This window comes from Mixophyes fleayi, chromosome 2 (assembly GCF_038048845.1).
Source record: "Mixophyes fleayi isolate aMixFle1 chromosome 2, aMixFle1.hap1, whole genome shotgun sequence".
NCBI lineage: Eukaryota > Metazoa > Chordata > Amphibia > Anura > Limnodynastidae > Mixophyes > Mixophyes fleayi.
In genome coordinates this window covers 322,757,135-322,774,970 of record NC_134403.1, presented here as the reverse complement: position 1 = coordinate 322,774,970, position 17,836 = coordinate 322,757,135, and the positions used below count along the sequence as shown (strand labels likewise).

General features: G+C 40.6%; 1 protein-coding gene across 5 annotated transcripts in view; it reads left to right on the top strand.

The window, feature by feature from the left end:
• CLUH (CLUH binding protein of NUMT mRNA) overlaps nt 1-17,836 on the top strand; it is a 59,159-nt gene that overhangs the window by 24,268 nt on the left and 17,055 nt on the right. For all 5 annotated transcript variants that reach the window (XM_075196771.1, XM_075196768.1, XM_075196769.1 and 2 more), the window contains exons 4-15: nt 2,914-3,057; nt 4,168-4,295; nt 5,354-5,508; nt 6,369-6,494; nt 8,317-8,464; nt 9,064-9,156; nt 10,275-10,969; nt 14,680-14,909; nt 15,424-15,528; nt 16,047-16,147; nt 16,813-16,965; nt 17,226-17,288. In XM_075196771.1, coding sequence (XP_075052872.1) covers nt 2,914-3,057; nt 4,168-4,295; nt 5,354-5,508; nt 6,369-6,494; nt 8,317-8,464; nt 9,064-9,156; nt 10,275-10,969; nt 14,680-14,909; nt 15,424-15,528; nt 16,047-16,147; nt 16,813-16,965; nt 17,226-17,288 — 2,141 coding nt within the window. The remainder of the gene's footprint in view (nt 1-2,913; nt 3,058-4,167; nt 4,296-5,353; nt 5,509-6,368; nt 6,495-8,316; nt 8,465-9,063; nt 9,157-10,274; nt 10,970-14,679; nt 14,910-15,423; nt 15,529-16,046; nt 16,148-16,812; nt 16,966-17,225; nt 17,289-17,836) is intronic.

Here is a 17,836-nt window from a genome sequence, read left to right as displayed (position 1 = left end):
CCAGTTTCAGGCTCTCCCCTTCGGCCTCTCAACTGCGCCAAGGGTTTTCACAAAGATTATGTCTATAATGGCAGCATGTCTTCACCTGCAGGGAGTTCAGGTCGTTCCTTATTTGGACGACCTACTTATCAAAGCTTCCTCAGAGAAGTGTCTACTTCATCATTTAGCCCTCACCCGTGCGGTTCTCGAGAGCCATGGTTGGCTGATAAATTTAAGGAAATCCCAGGTGGTTCCGTGTCAGCGCATGGTTTTCCTGGGACTCATCATGGACACCAGCAAACAAAGAGTGTTTCTCCCAGTAGAGAAGATGAGCGCTATTCAGTCTGTAACTTCTCAAGTTTTGTCTTCCCCAAGCCCATCAATGCATTTATGCATGAGGCTACTCGGAAAGATGGTGGCCTCCTTCGAGACCATTCCCTTTGGTCGGACCCATTCTCGATGTTTCCAGTGGGATCTACTGTCAAAATGGTCAGGATCTCACCTTCACCTGGAACTTCAGAAAATCTCCCTATCCCCGAAGGCCAGAGAATCTCTTCAGTGGTGGCTGGTTCAGGATCATCTGAAAGTGGGCAGATCCTTCGCTCCATGGTCGTGGATCATAGCCACGACGGACGCCAGCCTGAAAGGTTGGGGGGCGGTAATCTTGCACCTCCGACTTCAAGGACGCTGGTCGGTTCAGGAATCGGCTCTATCCATAAATGTATTAGAATTGAAGGCCATTCTCTTGGCCCTCAAGGGAGCCCAGTCCCTTCTCCGGGGTCACCCGGTCAGAGTTCAGTCCGACAATGCCACGGCTGTGGCATACGTCAACAGACAGGGAGGAACCAGGAGTGCAGCTGCTATGGAGATTGCAGCTCAAATATTGGTTTGGGCAGAGCTAAACGTTCCGGCAATATCTGCAGTTTTCATTCCAGGAATAGAAAACGGGGAGGCGGACTATATAAGCCGAAACCGGATGATGCCGGGAAAATGGTCGCTCCACCCGGAAGTCTTCCAGTCTCTGGTTCGGAAGTGGGGTCTTCCGGACATAGATCTCATGGCCTCCAGACACAACAGGAAAGTTCCAAGGTTTTGCGCAAGGGCAAGAGACCCCCTAGCGGCGGCAGTGGATGTCATGACGATGCCATGGGAGTTCAGGATGGGATACTTGTTTCCTCCAACTCCCATGCTTCCTCGCATCCTCAAACGAGTAAGGCAGGGCGGTCTGCCAGTAATCCTAGTTGCTCCCTCTTGGCCGCGCCGAGTGTGGTATGCAGACATTTTGTCTATGGCGGAAGGTCCAGGGGTCCTTCTTCCGCATCGAGTCGACCTTCTTCTGCAGGATCCATTCCAGCACCAGAGTTTACCTCAGCTCAGTTTAACGGCATGGCTGTTGAAGCCAGGCTCTCGAGGTCTAGAGGTTTTTCTTCCAGCGTAGTTAACACTTTGATGTTAGCTAGGAAGCCTGTTTCATCTCGCATATATCACAGGATCTGGAAGGCCTACATTAAGTGGTGCGAAAACAGGACATGTAATTCGTCCGCTTTTCATATTCCTCGCTTGTTAGCTTTTCTTCAAAAGGGCCTGGAAGCAGGTCTCAGATTAGGTTCCCTAAAGGTGCAGGTATCGGCACTTTTTCAGTATTTTTTCATATGAAATTAGCTGATTTGCCAGATATTAGAACTTTTTTTCAAGGAGTCTTGCACATACAGCCTCCTTATGTACCTCCTACAGCTCCGTGGGATCTCAACATGGTACTGGATATGCTCAAGGGGCCTCCATTTGAGCCCTTGAGGGTGACAGATTTAAAATGGTTGACCTGGAAGGTCCTCTTTCTTTTGGCTATTGCATCAGCTCGTAGGGTTTCTGAATTAGGAGCCTTGTCCTGTAAAGAACCTTATTTGGTTTTCCACGAGGACAGAGCGGTGTTAAGGACCCTTCCTTCTTTTGTCCCCAAAGTGGTGTCGGCTTTCCATCTTAACCAGGAAATTGTAGTTCCGGTCTTTTCATCTGCTTCCCATTCAGATAATCAATCTATGGATAAGTTAGATGTTGTTAGGGCTCTCCGCATTTATGTCAAAAGAACTTCCCAGATTAGGCGCACTGACTCTCTGTTTGTCCTTTATGACGCTAATAAGAGAGGCTGGCCAGCCTCTAAGCAATCCATCGCAAGATGGATTACGTCTACCATCAGACAAGCATATATAAAGGCTAACCGTCCTGTGCCGGAGAGACTTACAGCCCATTCCACCAGATCGGTAGGGGCTTTGTGGGCAGCGCGGAATGGAGCTTCTGCGGACCAGCTTTGCAGGGCAGCCACCTGGTCCTCTGTCCACACCTTTACAAAATTTTATCAATTTAATGTCTTTGCATCAGCTGATGCAAATTTCGCTCGTAGCGCTTTACGAGCAGGATTTTCGGAGTAGTCCCACCCTTAGGGGGCTGCTTTAGAACATCCCCATGGTAAGCAGTGTCCCCCAGACCGGATGAAAGAGAAAAGAGGATTTATGTACTTACGTTAGATCCGTTTCTCTGATTCCGTCTGGGGGACACTGCGATCCCTCCCTTCTGTTTTTCTTCTGTGTGTTCTTGTTTGACTGCCCTCTTTTATCCTGGGGCTTTTTAAAACTAACTGGACAGGAAGAGGCAGGGGGATTGTAGAGGGGAGGGGTCTGCCGGCAGTACTAAAGTTTAACTAGTTAGGTGCCAATTCCCAAGCTCCCCTCCACAACCCCATGGTAAGCCGTGTCCCCCAGACAGAATCAGAGAAACGGATTTAACGTAAGTGCATAAATCCTCTTTTTTCCATAACTGTTAGTTGTTATGGATTCAAGTTTTGGATGTATGTCTGTATTCCATAAGAAACTATTCCTCATATTTTGTATATGTCTGTAATACACTCATGTAATGTGCTGTTTACGTCTCCACTCGTAGAACCATACACCGTACGTGAGGCCAGAATCCATGTCCGCCACATAAGAGACCTTTTGAAAAGCCTGGACCCATCTGATGCTTTCAATGGAGTGGACTGCAACTCCTTGTCATTCTTAAGTGTCTTCACAGATGGTGACCTTGGAGGTGTGTGAGCAGGGCATTCCCATTTCTTCTGCTGTAAAACCTCACTGGTTTCATTTCTCTGCAAAAGAACTATACAATGTGGTGCCAAATATTTCTGTGTATTGCAAACTGAACACTGTGTTTTATATCCCATACTTCATAAGCCTGGTGTTTTCACTACTGTTCTTGCATATTAAAAGGCTTTTCTACCTTTAGGAGGCATTTTATTGCCTTGTACTTGCCCTCCTGCAAGTTTTATTAAATGCATGCATTTTCTTTTTAGTCTTGTTCTGCGGTTTTCAGCAGGAGTCTAGAAAGATTTATCAATGTATTTAATAAAAGTTGTAGGAGGGTGTGATGGTTGTCTGAAAGTGGAAGTTCCCTTGTAGAGCTAGATCAATTTCCAATATAACAGCATATGCCATTACACACACTGAATAAGCAGATCCTCTCTCATCCTCACATGTTTAGCTTTGCATGATGTCACTAACTACAATATTCTTGATAGCCAGCCAGGCCGACAGTCCAGGTTTCTGGAGCTTGTAATTCATCAGTGACTACCAGGTCAAAGCCTGCATTTATTTAAAGTTCAGTATAAGTAGGAAGAAATATATTTGGATACAGTAAAGGTGAAATAATGGCGCTATACTTTGAAAGTCCTTAATTATTAAGCTTTTAGTTTTCCCAGTTAGCAATTTATATGAAGTATCCGGATTATTACCCGATGGCAGCCAACGTTAAAATACCTGTCATTCAATCAGATCACAAGTTGCCAATAGTGTAGCGCACACTGAGGCTTTTCTGCATGTGATATTGATTTACATTAATAAAACTTTTTACCATACACACTACACTAGGTGATGGTGCTTTTATTTGTATACTGTTTTGAGTTCCTGCATCTGATTGGTCCATGAGATACAGACCTCCTGCACTTGATTAATGCAGATAAGCAGCAATGTGTTCACATATTTGGTTCACTTGGCTTCACTATATTTCTCACAACATACTTGTGAATTGCTGCACCATTGGGTCCTATACCTTTTCTATTTTTTGTAGGAAAATATATATGTAAGGATTGCAAACAATGTGATCTGTAAGAAATACAAGTTTAATTAGCTCTGTCTGTTGCAGATAGTGGAAAGAAGAAAAAGAAGGGGGCCGAGCTTGAGCAGATAGATTGTACCCCTCCTGAATACATCTTGCCGGGCAGTAAAGAGAGACCCATCTGTCCCCTTCAGCCACAGAACAAGGACTGGAAGGTAAATCTGCAATATGTGTAAATAATCCCTCTGTATTCAAACCACTTATAATTACATATTCTACAATTGGTTTTTGTTGGCTGCTTAAATAACAGTTTTACCGACTAGATATGTTGGCGTTTATAAACCTGCCCAAAGTTGGTGCTAAAAACTATTTGTGACTATTTTCAATATTCTGTTTAAATTTTCTTTTAGTTTCAACAAGTTTGTTTATTTTCTGCCTCCCTAAAATCCTGTCCCTTCTGATCTAGAAAGTGAAATGCCTGTATCACTACCTATTAAGAGGTTACAGTACTGTATCAGTCCAGTTTAGTAACCCTAAATAAAGCATAGTCACTAACCCGTATGTTTCCGTCCTGATGTTTGGGATGTTATCTGTATAGCTGGTAAATATAAAATAATTATATCATAGAAACACACACATTTTAACCTAAACAGTTATTTGATTTTGAAGTTTGAGTTATTTGCTCCATTATTGTTAAATCTTCATGCAGATTGTGGTGCAATTTATTTATGTTTTTGTTTTCCATTAACCATGTTTAGTCTTTAACTATAACCTTACTTGCACTTTGGCTGTGCTTTCAAAGGTCATATCGTTAAATGTTACGGACTTATTTCACATGAGGCAAAGTCATTAGAACTGGATCTTCCCATGCTTGTTGCTTCTCTGGGGCTCTGCAAGATTCTTATTATTTGTTTTATCATTTCTAAAGCACCTCTGTATCACATAGGACTGTTCAGAGAATATATGATCATTTACATCAGTCCCTGCCCCATTGGTGCTTAGTCTAAATTCCCTAACACACGCACACACTCTAGGCTCCCTTTTGTCAGCAGCCAGTTAACCTATCCGTACAACAGGTCATTATTTGCTCACCTCTAACGCCTCTGTTCAGAGGAGATCAGTAAATGCTGGGATTTTCATGTAATTAAAGTTTATTGGGTTTATTTTCTTGTTGCAGAGTAGTATTCCATTACTTTCCTCTTTGTGGTCATTACACTAGCTGGTATCACAATAATTGATTACGGCTAGTGATTTTTTTGTTTTGTTTTTACAGCCATTGCAATGCTTGAAAGTGTTCACTATGAGTGGCTGGAACCCCCCTCCTGGCAACAGGAAAATGCATGGAGACCTGATGTATTTATATGTGATAACTATGGAGGACCGTCATGTCAGCATCACAGCGTCCACACGGGGATTCTACCTCAACCAGTGAGTCTTGTTGACCAGATTAGTAGAGGAAATAAATGGGTCTACAGTACCACATCTAGCAAAACCAATATTTTTTTTTTTTTTTTTTTTTCATTATTATTTAAAAAAAAAAAAAAAAAAGTTTAATATTTTATTCATTTTACATCTTATTTTACTAGTGAGTATTGTGCTAACATGGTGAATGTGTTTTGAAGTGCCGATCTGGACTAATGTCATAACGTCAATTATTGTAACTCCATTCTTTGTAGCCCATTTGCACCAGTCCGATGCTTTTAACAAGTTTGATGGTAACTGGATATATATAGCTTACGACTGTGGAGGATATTAACCCATTGATCCTTTTACGCTAAATAGTAGAATGATCAGCCTCCCCTGTCTGGAGCCCTAGCAGTTTATGAGATCCTTGCTTCCCTTGGCTGGTGCAAATGACTGCTCCTAAATAGTCATGAGATGTTGGAATACAAGCCGCTGTCCAGGGGAAGCTGATTGGGCGAGGATTTCCAATGAATAAAGCACCCTTTTATGTAGATCAAGTTTCATGATTGCATCTTTAATTTGGCTCAGATTTTCTGAATTGCGTTATTTCATATTTGGAAATCCTGGCTTGCCACATGAGGCAAATAACACTTCTCAGATCTCATTGGGGTTAAACATCTTCAAATGGGTCTTTAATCTGCTTTTATTTTTAGTTTGGGACTTTGGTGGTAAGCTTGTTGAACTAGTAATACATTACAGTTGAATGCTTTTTATGAAATTTCGCAATGCACATTAACCCATTTGTTTTTATATTTTACGTTCCTAACTAAACTGCTGAACTTTGTGCCTGGGTAACTTGGTTAATCATACAATCCTTTCTGCAGATCTACAGCATACAACTTTAATCCCAAACCAGCCAACCCCAGCTTCCTCAGTCACTCCTTGGTGGAATTGCTCAATCAGGTCAGCGCCATATTCAAGAAGAATTTTGCTGCTCTGCAAAAGAAGAGGTACAACCGCATTGTAGTATAGTGCTGTGCATGGAAAGTTTAATTCTTTTATGGACTAGACTGTTGATATTCGAACAAAAAAGCTGGACATTATGCATGTTTCTCAATAATGTAAAGCATAACAGACAACCTAAAACAGCATATACCTAGAATCAGTATAATTGATATAGTGATTATTGAGCACATGATTTCTGTGCTGTCATCAATGGACTCCTGGCATCCAGGCTCTGGCATTTACATTCTATTTCATCTGCTTCATAATCCATTACGGGTGTTGGCGATCTACACCTAAAAACCATAATAAACCCCTGCAAAATGCTCTTAAGGAGTAACTTTAATCCATAAATTAAACAATAATGCAGAATATTAGTTTTGAGCATTTCACTCAGTCTGGCTGGTGTTGCAGTGTGTTCTGCATCCAGCAGTGCTTTCCTCGACCTTGTCAATGGACAACACGCTACTTGTTTAGTTAAAGCCTAATCGGTGCAAGGAATAAGAGTCCCATGATGTTGTTCAAGCGTGCTTTATCATACAGGCAGCGAGTTGTCTATTGACAGCTAGCTTGCAACAGGAGGTAACGAGCATTGCTAGTTTGCGGCAGACATCTGGACCCACCAGATTGGTATGGGCCTGTAACGTTTATGTTATGACACTGCATACATTACCAGCCCATAGGTTTCTTCCCGGGGCTCCAGCTTTATTAATGTGTTTGTTCCGTAACTGCCTTAGAATAAGGAAAACGGCCGCAGGTAGCAGCCCCAAGACTCCTGATGGGGGTGGAAAAATATTTTCCTGTCTGGTAATGCAGCTAGTAGAGGAATGTTTCCAGGCATATTTGTTTATGTAACTCGATGCCTTTCTACATGTATCATCTTGTATTTTTAGTGTTCCTTTAATATTTTCCTCTCGGTGCCTCCACCCCAACTGTGTAACTGATAATTGTAACTTGTAGCAAATACCTCCCTAGCAATTAAAAGTATACTGAAAGTGAAACACCTTTTTGGGTCTTGAAGGAAATAGTTTCATTAAAAGTGGTAAAAAAAAATTCAGCTTTTATCGGTAAGGTTTTTTTCTTTCTGTATTTAAGAGCAGGCCAGAGCTTGTTCTAGATCTGTGTAGGTGGGTTTTGCCTTTTTGGCTAAATAATTGTCATGGACTAAATGATGTGTGCTACTGTACAGACTGCCTAGGAGCAATGTCATACCCGTGACACCTGCTTCTACGTATACAGGCTTACTGTGTGCTGTCTGGCTCTATTAGTGTTGGCATTGTTTTACCGAGAGCATAGAATTGTTACGTTAGCTTTCCTGGGGAATTCTGCAATGCTGTCTGCTGAAACTCTGCAGGGGAGAAATGAATGTGTTTTAAACCTATGACCTTATCTAATTAAATCTATAAATGGAGAGGGTTTATCTGATTAGTAATGTACCCATAAGCACAATAGTTAGGGGTTGTGGTTTTTTTTTGTTCAGAATGAAGACATATTGGTGAACAAATTAGAAAACACGGGCATAGCAAAACAGATTTAATTTAAAATATGAATTAATTTAACATATGTTGGCAATGAGGGCATTTTAATCCCATGCTATTTCTTGCTGAGCATTTTCACCTAAACTTTTATATATTTTTATTCTCCAAGAAAAACTATTATAGAAAATCAATTGAAAATGTTTTATTTTTAATAAAATAAGTTAATTGGTCAAGAGTACATTACATGTTTTGATGGAAATATTCATCTGGTGTTTCCAGATATATTGGTATTGTTTGGTTCCTACGTTTGTGCAGAATCTGCTGTGATAAGCTTTTGGCTGCATTTATCCAGGGTTCAAAGACATCCATTCGAGCGAATTGCCACCCCGTTCCAGCTGTACACCTGGACGGCACCGCAGGTTGAACATGCCATGGACTGCGTTAGGGCGGAGGATGCCTACACGTCCCGCCTGGGCTATGAGGAGCACATTCCTGGGCAGGTAAATATTTATTTATTTATCTTAACATAACCTCCATATAGACATTATGTTTATTAGAGAAATTATATGTGTTATGTTAAATAAAAAAAACCTCAAATTTCACAACAAATACATATGAATTTAATGGGCAATTCATATATTTGACACATACGCCATTTCGATGTTTAAAAGAAACAAAAGGTTTACATTTACAAACTTTGTGTAAGTTAATTGTTTGTGGTTAACAGGTGGTTGCAGATCATTAGAATACACAAGTGATGCCAATGTATACAATCCTGGTAATACTAGAAACTGTGAGTTCTGCTGTTAGTTCAGAATGCGCACCTTCTGCTATAAATTATTCTGGTTATTAGAAGTTACTTTTATAAAACAACTTGGCTTGCGGCCTTGTCCCAAAACTCCTCGGTGACTTCTAGTTCATTTCTAACTTGTATCCGGGATGTGCGTGTCCCATGTCGGTCACATTCAACACAACATGGTGCAAGTTAATTTTTTTATGTCTTTCAGGATCTTTTATTGTTAGGTCGGCGCTTTTTGCTCTTTGACACGGTTACTGTACGATACCTGTTATACACATGTTAAGTTTTATTATCTTTCAGACCAGGGACTGGAATGAAGAGCTACAGACGACAAGAGAATTGCCTCGTAAGAACTTGCCAGAAAGACTTTTGAGAGAGAGAGCTATTTTCAAGGTAATGACTACTGCGAAGTGCCATGTAATAATTTGTATTTCCAGCATGTGTGTTTTGAAGCTTCCAATTATGTTATCTTTAGTTTTCCATGTTCAATCAGTCAGTGTTGCATACAATCCTTGATATTATACACAGTGGGCTACATTAATATGTATGTCTTATAATAATGTCAGGCCATAGACCACGTACAAAAGACTATATTCCATAGGTTTAAAGTCTACGTTGGAATTTCCCCACTCACGTTCTTGTGAAGGACAGCGTCACTAATTAATTATCTCTGTGACAAATTAGTTTAAAGAAAAATGCTTGTCCACACCATATTGATTTGTTTTTACTAAATGAATGTGACTACATAATTAGGATCTTTTTGGGAGGTGTTACTAAACTGAGATAAAGTCAAAAGCCTGAAACCGTACAAGCAGCAACTACATTCCTACAACTAAGTATAACTATTGCACCAATGAAAACTACTCCCCATTTCTAATTCTATAGAAATATTTGACATATTTCAAAAGTTTCCTTTTGTAGAGAGTTAATGGTATTTTAGCTATATTGTGCATAAGTGTGATGTTTGGGAGGACCTTCAGGTTAAGTCACAGTGTTGGGAGGTGTTTATCTGACAGCAGACAAGCTGACTGCTTGGCTGAGTTGTCCTGTATGGTTTTATACACAGGATAGCACAGTAACCCATATGACTACATTCTCGCGTACAGTTTTGTATAATATGTTGTTGCTTTATAAATGAGAATTAATAATCTATACTTTCTTACTTGTGTCCGATCCCTTAGGACATTGTCTTATAGATGTGGGAGGAACTGCAGTTGTATATTGTGGAGTGGTCAGGCAACACTTTATAACCGAGTGTTCAACACTGAGCAATTCATTTTTACCTTTTTAATGTTTCATATCTGAACATTTTAATTTTGGGGTTTAGCTGTCCTTTATTATTGTATTATGAAATATGATATAGCGGTATAATTTAGCGCTTTGTAGGTGTGTTCTTCTAGATGAAAGGAGTTGTTGCTTGTTTCTCCCATGTCCGAGTTGTATGACGTGCCTCTTATTCAGAGGACTCTGTCTTCGATCTGCACATGTCCCTCACTGAGACTTTCTTTCAGGTCCACAGCGACTTTACAGCAGCTGCTACCAGAGGTGCTATGGCGGTCATCGATGGCAATGTCATGGCCATCAACCCAAGCGAGGAGACAAAGATGCAAATGTTTATCTGGAACAATATCTTCTTCAGTTTGGGTTTTGATGTCCGGGATCATTACAAAGATTTTGGTGGGGATAGTGCTGCTTACGTATCGCCCACAAATGATCTTAATGGTGTACGGACATACAATGCAGTGGATGTGGAAGGACTGTACACATTGGGGACAGTGGTGGTGGATTATCGTGGTTACAGGGTTACTGCACAATCCATTATTCCAGGGATATTGGAGCGGGAACAAGAGCAGAGCGTCATTTACGGGTCTATTGACTTTGGCAAAACTGTTGTTTCTCACCCCAAGTACATGGAGTTATTGGAGAAAACAAGCCGGCCACTTAAGATTCTAAAACACAAAGTCCTTAATGACAAAGATGAGGAAGTGGAGCTGTGCTCCTCTGTGGAGTGCAAAGGCATCATCGGCAATGATGGGCGCCACTACATCTTGGATCTGCTACGCACTTTCCCTCCGGACCTCAACTTCCTGCCTGTTGAAGGTGAGGACATGCCAGAAGAATGTAAGAAGATGGGTTTCGCCAAAGAACACAGACACAAGTTATGCTGCCTACGCCAGGAGTTAGTGGACGCTTTTGTGGAACACAGGTAACTGCCTCTTTCCTAAGTGACGTTGCCTAGAAATATTAAAACTTATTAGAAAGAACTTTCTTCTTGCGGGTTGAAAGGCCACGACACTATTTCATTTTTGAGAGAAATTTAGGGTCGCAGTGGGGATGTTTTAAAATTTATTCCAGGAATGGTAAAACGTTGCAGCAGTCACCAGAATTCTCCGTTTAAAAGCATATATTTTCCTAAAATTTTCAGTACAGTGTTCTTAATCTTATAACTATCTGGTAATGATATGGTATTGTGAAACTTAAAACAAGTCTGAGTGCCCGTGCAATTCACAGCGATTTATTTTTATTCATGTCTTTAGTTTCATTTGAATGCTTTTTTTTTTTTTTTTAAAGTACCCTGACCAGTGAAAAGTCCTTCTGAAGTGTGAAAGTAGCAGTACAGGAGATATGGCTCTGGGGGGAAAGAAACCTGACCCCTTATATCAACTCCCCCCACCCACACTCCCCCCCCCCCCCCCCCCCCCCCCCCCAGCACTCTTACTGTAGGAGGAGAAAAGGGATTATGGTTTGTATTTACTGTTAAATCCCTTGCTCCGATGATGTACAGGAATACAGACCTAACCACCCAGGAATACTGGGCCTCTCTTCTATGCTCCTCTGGAGGGTCCAGTCTCCATGCTGGACTAATGCCACCTAGGTTAGATTTCAATCCCTATTGTCTGTTCCTCCTAAAGCATTGGATAACGGGATTAAATAATCTTCTTTTATCCTTACACCATTTTCACATCAGATTCGGGGCTTAACTGTCTTGCAAGCTATAGTTTCCTGTTGTCAGCCATTACATGCTTTCTTTTGCTCTACACCCTTCATCTAAGTCATGTTTCAAATACAGTAGAGCACCATTTCTGGGGCCTGGACAGAGAGCATTGTGAGTTGCAGCACAGTGTAACTTAGAAGAAATGGCATGAAATAAAACACAACTCCCAGGGGCATATTCCGTTAAGACAGCACATAGCAGCTATGCACAGCTGCACTTATAAACCGCAACATCGTGGATTTTCTTTCGCAACCCAAGGGTGATTCGGTAACGCGAATTGCCTTCGGTTTAATTTGCGCTTAATTGCATTTGCCCCTCGATGTTTTATGATTGACCTGGAAAGTTCGTCATCTAAACCAAAGAGAGATTCTTGGCACATCTCGTAGAATCAAAGGTTAATACTCATATTCGTTTGAAAACTGATGTTAGCAATTTTCTGCTGCTCGTAGTAGAACAAAAGTCACAGCAGATATAATTCAGGAACTTTTGCCCGAACACTACTATTTAAAAGAAAATCACTTATTGTAAATTTATAAACTACCACCTAATGTAGACTTTTACTAACATACTCCTCCCAATAGACCAGTGATGGGCAACTTAAGATTCTTCAGTCATCAAAAGTGCTGCACATTAGTGGCAAAGTAGTTTTCTGGCTATTTTGTTTCATTCTTGAAATTTAGGCTCACACATCACTGCCCCAATATGCCCCACACTTGGTCTAAAATTCCATCACATCTCAGTAGGACCTCCCAGTTGCTCCAAAATAGCCTCACATGCCCTCAGACCCCCACTTGCCACAGAATGCACCTACATGTACCACGAGTCCTCGGGTCACACATGCTTCTCAGACCTCCCCCACATGTTCTTTAACATGTCCATCTCAGCGCCCTCATTTTTACTTTTACAACTAGTTCTGCTAGTCACTGCTCCTACCTGCAGAGGAAGAAGGGGTTGCATGTTGTGCAGAGCACACACTGCTCCTCCTCCTCGGATATACTGCATGACCGCCACGTGTTGAGAAGATGAGGTCACATGATACGGAAGTCAACGTCACTGTCCAGTTATATTATCTGCTTAGCTGTAAAGCAGAGACTGGATCACCTTATTGGGTGCCACAGGTGAAGGCTCACCAGGCTACTGCCTTAGTCAAAGGTAGTGGGGGGGGGAGCATGTTCACCACTTTAGAATGGAGATTGGTGATGGGAGTGAGCGGGAGGACAAATCAGGAGCCGCACACATTCCCTCACCCACCAATCCTAGTGCTCAAGAAACCAATATTAGATAAATAATTGTGATTATACAACACATGAACACATTGCTGACAAAGCAGACTAAATATAAAATAGCTAAATGCATATATATTACACACACACCCAGTTGGGTAGCCTTTTGGGTGATTTAGAATGTGTAATGGTGCATACTCTGGTGACTAGTGTACCAAACAGACACATTTAGTCAGGCGTATATAAAGCTTAAGCTAGTCTGGTGTCCAAAGTTAGGCTTTAATCTAGCCCATGCATATATATTCTGCTTACATTGATGACCTCAATTACAGTGTATACCGTATGTTCAGGTGGCAGCACAGATAAGAGTTAGCTAAGACGTATATGGATAGCAGTCTTAGTTTGTGTAACACAGCGCAGAGTCCCAAACATGAGCAATATAATTCCTAAAATGTCGTCCTTTACTGGATTATCATGTTTCTGTCAACATTTGGAGACAACCAGCATATGGTGCTAGACAATTGTTGTGGAAAAACAAAAATAGACCAACCCTTTAAAGTAATGGAGGGTGATTATTTGTGATGACTCCATTATTTTGTCTTCATGTTCTCATTAGGTGATGTAAGTTAGTCTCACCACCCCTTCGTTGTTATATTACTGATATGTACAGGCTCGCGGTCTCTTCTTTGAGTGCAGTTGGCATCCTTTGTGAGTGTTGTCATCTCTTATATAAAGCATTATGAATATAGGATGTAGTTCATTTTTAGATGAGGATTGTCAAAATAATACATATTTATTTGTAAGATGAAAAATTGAGTCAATCAATGGGCAAATACTGTTTGTCACATCCAGAAATGGTCTTGTCTGGCAAAGTTTTGGCGAGTTGGAAGTTGGTACTTTAAACTCTGAAATTTGTTAAAACTGCAAAACTAATGAAATTATGGAGGATGTTGAAAATTGTCCCCACACAACCTCTGTTCAAAAGTCTAACGCTTGTCCATGTAAAGCGCTTGGTTTTTGTTTTTTTGCTTTTTTTTTCATTTATTTGTGTGGTTCTGAATAATCCTTTGCTTTATTTGGCCATGTGTCAGCATTAGCAGTTGACTGTTTTCTTCCTTGATATAACAGTATAAAGCTTCATTGTAGTACATCATAATGCTACTGAGAAAATATTTTTCCCTCAGTAAAACTGGAGCCTGAGGTTTCCTTGGTGACAGTGATTTGAGGTAATTTGGAGATGTTCTGATTTAGGAGGAGAACAAACTGGTGACCTAGGGCCTGCTATCAACAAGTTCTACAGTTTTTATGTATTACAAAGCACCTTGTGTACTGTGTATTTAGAAAAAGAGAGTTTATCTGTGATCTCATTTGTCTGAGAGAGAACATATGGTCATATAGCGTGCTTGCTATATGCTATTCTCTGTCTAAGACCTGCTTCCCTGATACCTCACTGTTGGAGATCTGTGAGGTATAGATGAAGCCGGGCCAGGAAAAAGCATAGTGTACTCCGACAGCTCGACTTGGAAGCTGATAGGGCTATTGTCTAACAGTTTTAGTGCATTATGTATTTTAGCAAATAAAAAACAGAGTAACACATCAAACGTTTTCCGAATGTTCACGAGTTTTATCAAGGACAAACTTACACTTGATCAAAATCTACATTAAAGCTATTGCTGGGTTGACATGATACTCTTTCAGATACCTCCTGTTCATGAAGTTGGCTGCCATGCAGCTCATGCAGCAGAAGAACTCCTCACAGGAGAATGCCAATGCCCTGGAAAATGGAACCCCTGCAGCCTCATCTGAGTCCTCTTCCAAAAGTGAGCCTCAGAAAGATAGCCCATCTGTGGAGAAGGCCGAGGATAGTGAAGATGTAGAGTCCCAACTCAAAGATTTAGAAGAGACTGAGGCATCCCACAAGGAAACAGGTATTCATATCAACGTTTGTAAATGGACTGTGTACACTTCACTTAGACCTCCTCGGACAAAAATAAGTTACGTTTAATGATTTTTACTTAGCTGAGGTCTTGCATTCCTCCTGATCCAGCTTGTTCCTCTTTGGTTCTTCCATCACTTGCCTGTTTCAAAAAGACTACAGCGTTGTCAAAGTCCCTCCTCCGTGGCTTCTCCTTCATATGAAGGGAAATGTGGATGGGAAGTTCATGGTAGAATGGCATTGACAACACAAGGTCTGTTTTAAGAAGAGTACTGCTGGACTCTTAGACAAATAAGGACAAACACTATATTACAAGGACTGCCAGACCCTAGGTAAGCAATTCTCAGGACTTTTGGTTAACTTACTGACCTTCACCCAAAACTGAATTTTCTTCATTCCATTTTCTCGAAGCACTTACGAATCTAAGGACTTAAAGGACCATTTATGCAAATAGTTCTTATCCTTTGCAGTTGAAATCTATTTATAGACCATCCCTTTATTTTCAGTGGACCTGAAGAGCAAGGAGGTGATCCGGAAAGCATGCCAGGCTGTGGGTTCCATCAGTGAGATGTCCTTTGATATCCGCTTCAATCCGGACATCTTTTCTCCAGGTATAGAATAAAGCGGCCAATTGCTTCTAAATTTTATCTGGTGATTGCAATTATTTTTTGGGGGAAAAAGATTGTGAGTAAGCTGCATGTGTTTGAGACCATCCTTTCCCGTATTAAATGCATATTGGGGTTCTTCCACATATACCAATGTATATACTGCATTCTGAAGTTTGCATTCTCCAGAGGTTAAGGGGTCATCTCTGGGAGAGGAGCATCTTATTTATACTGTCCCATCCCCTTCTCTGTGCATTGCTGCACATTTCAACAGACTACATCTGAATAAAGCTGCCACTCATACAACGTAACCACTCAGGATAGGATTGTGTAATTATTACAGTAGTGGTTCTCCTATTGTGCACCTCTGTGGCATGTGCGCTGAAATATATGTACTGTTCTGGTGGTGTTTTGATCAACAGGCAGATACCAATGAGCCTTCATTCTGTTGTTTGTCTCAAAACATTGATGTAATCAGTAGACACAACACCATCTCCATTCATGTGTCTGTACTCTGACAACAGGAGTGCGTTTCCCGGAGTCTGTACAGCCAGAGGTGCAGAACCAGAAACAGTTACTGAAGGATGCAGCAGCTTTTGTCCTGTCGTGTCAGATTCCATGCTTGGTAAGAAGGACATCCATTCTCTTTACTTTTGGACTTTATTTTGTCTACGTATGTTGGATACATTGCACTAGGGTCAGAGCACCTTTTTCTATCAATCTTTATCTCCTGTTCATTCATGTGCAACCTGTTTTGTAGTGGGTGGAACAGAACACCCTTTAGCAAATGAGAACATCAGAATGTTCACAGTAGCAGAGAGTATATTGCTGAACTTGTGGCAGACAGTGACCATTGAGATATCTTTTATCAGTGAAATTAAATATAGTTTACCAACAAAACAAACTGTGCTTTCAGACCATGTAATTCTTAGCGTACATGCTTTGTGGCGCAGTACCTGTGACTAAGGGTAAAGGACATTCTGAAATATTTTTACACATGTAGTCTATTTTGTTTAACTGTGTAACATGTACATGTAATAAAATGGAACAGAACACTTGTTTATAATTTGCATGTTCCATGGATCAAATAATTGGCAAATTATTTTTCCAGTGGGAATAAAGCAACTACTTTTAACACATGTTTGTATGTTATGGAATTCGGCTGACCTGTGAGTTGGTTTCAAATAAGACTTCTAATGAAGTCTGACCTTTCTTGTCTGTCCTATCTTCCTTATTCACTATTTACAGACCTGGTCAGATAGTTTAGAAAACAATTTTATGTCTTTACAGATCAAGGATTGTCTTGACCATAATGTAGTCCCTATGGATGGAGCCACATTGGCTGAAGCAATGCACCAGAGAGGAATCAACATGCGCTACCTGGGCAAAGTTATAGATATTGTCGCCAAGTTTCCTGTCCCCTCCCAGCTTGATCATGTCTATGTGAGTGATTCGGTACTTGATTGAACCTTGTCAGTGAGGAGCTGTGGCCTAAACTTAATGTAACATAATTTGACTCGCTCCTGGTGAATTAATAGACTGCATTCTCATGAATATGGGTTCAAAGCACAAACTGGCTGCCTCCACTGGGTGTAGGTGACTGGTAAACTTTAAGCAAATTGTGTATAAGTCAGAGTTCTATAGGTGATATTCACGTTTGCTATATAAATGCTGTTTTTTTTCCCTCTTTTCTTTGTTCTTAGAAAATACTAATCGGTGAAGTAATTACAAGGTCTGCAAAGCACATCTTTAAAACATACCTACAGGTAAGAAATGTTTTGTTAATTATCCCCTCATGTATAATATGTGCCATTTGGAGATTGTAACACCTGCCAACCTGAATGCCCCATGATTAATCTTTGTGTGACATACCAATGTTGGAATAATGATAATGAGTAATTTATTAAACTAGAGCAACTGAATTATGACTAATTTATTGTGTTTACTATTAAAATATAATATCACGGGAACCATAAATTCCCGTGATGCATCCAGCCTGGTATTGTGATACTGAATGGGAATCTTTGACTTCGATAAATGGTTATAAGACACCCAATGTAGCTTTAGTTGAGGAAGACTGTGCATAAAATATAAAAGCTGAGAACCAAGAGTGACCTGTGAAGGTCTTTAGACATTCTAAGTAAGGCAGAGGGATAACGCTTTTGTGGTATAACTGTCTGTATTACCTAAAATTTTAAACAGAAAAAATATAATGTTTCATTAGCAAATAATGCATTAATGACATGAAATTGTACTGATTATACTGAATCCTAATTTGCTATGTTTTGTATTGGCGGATTGGATCATCGAGTGC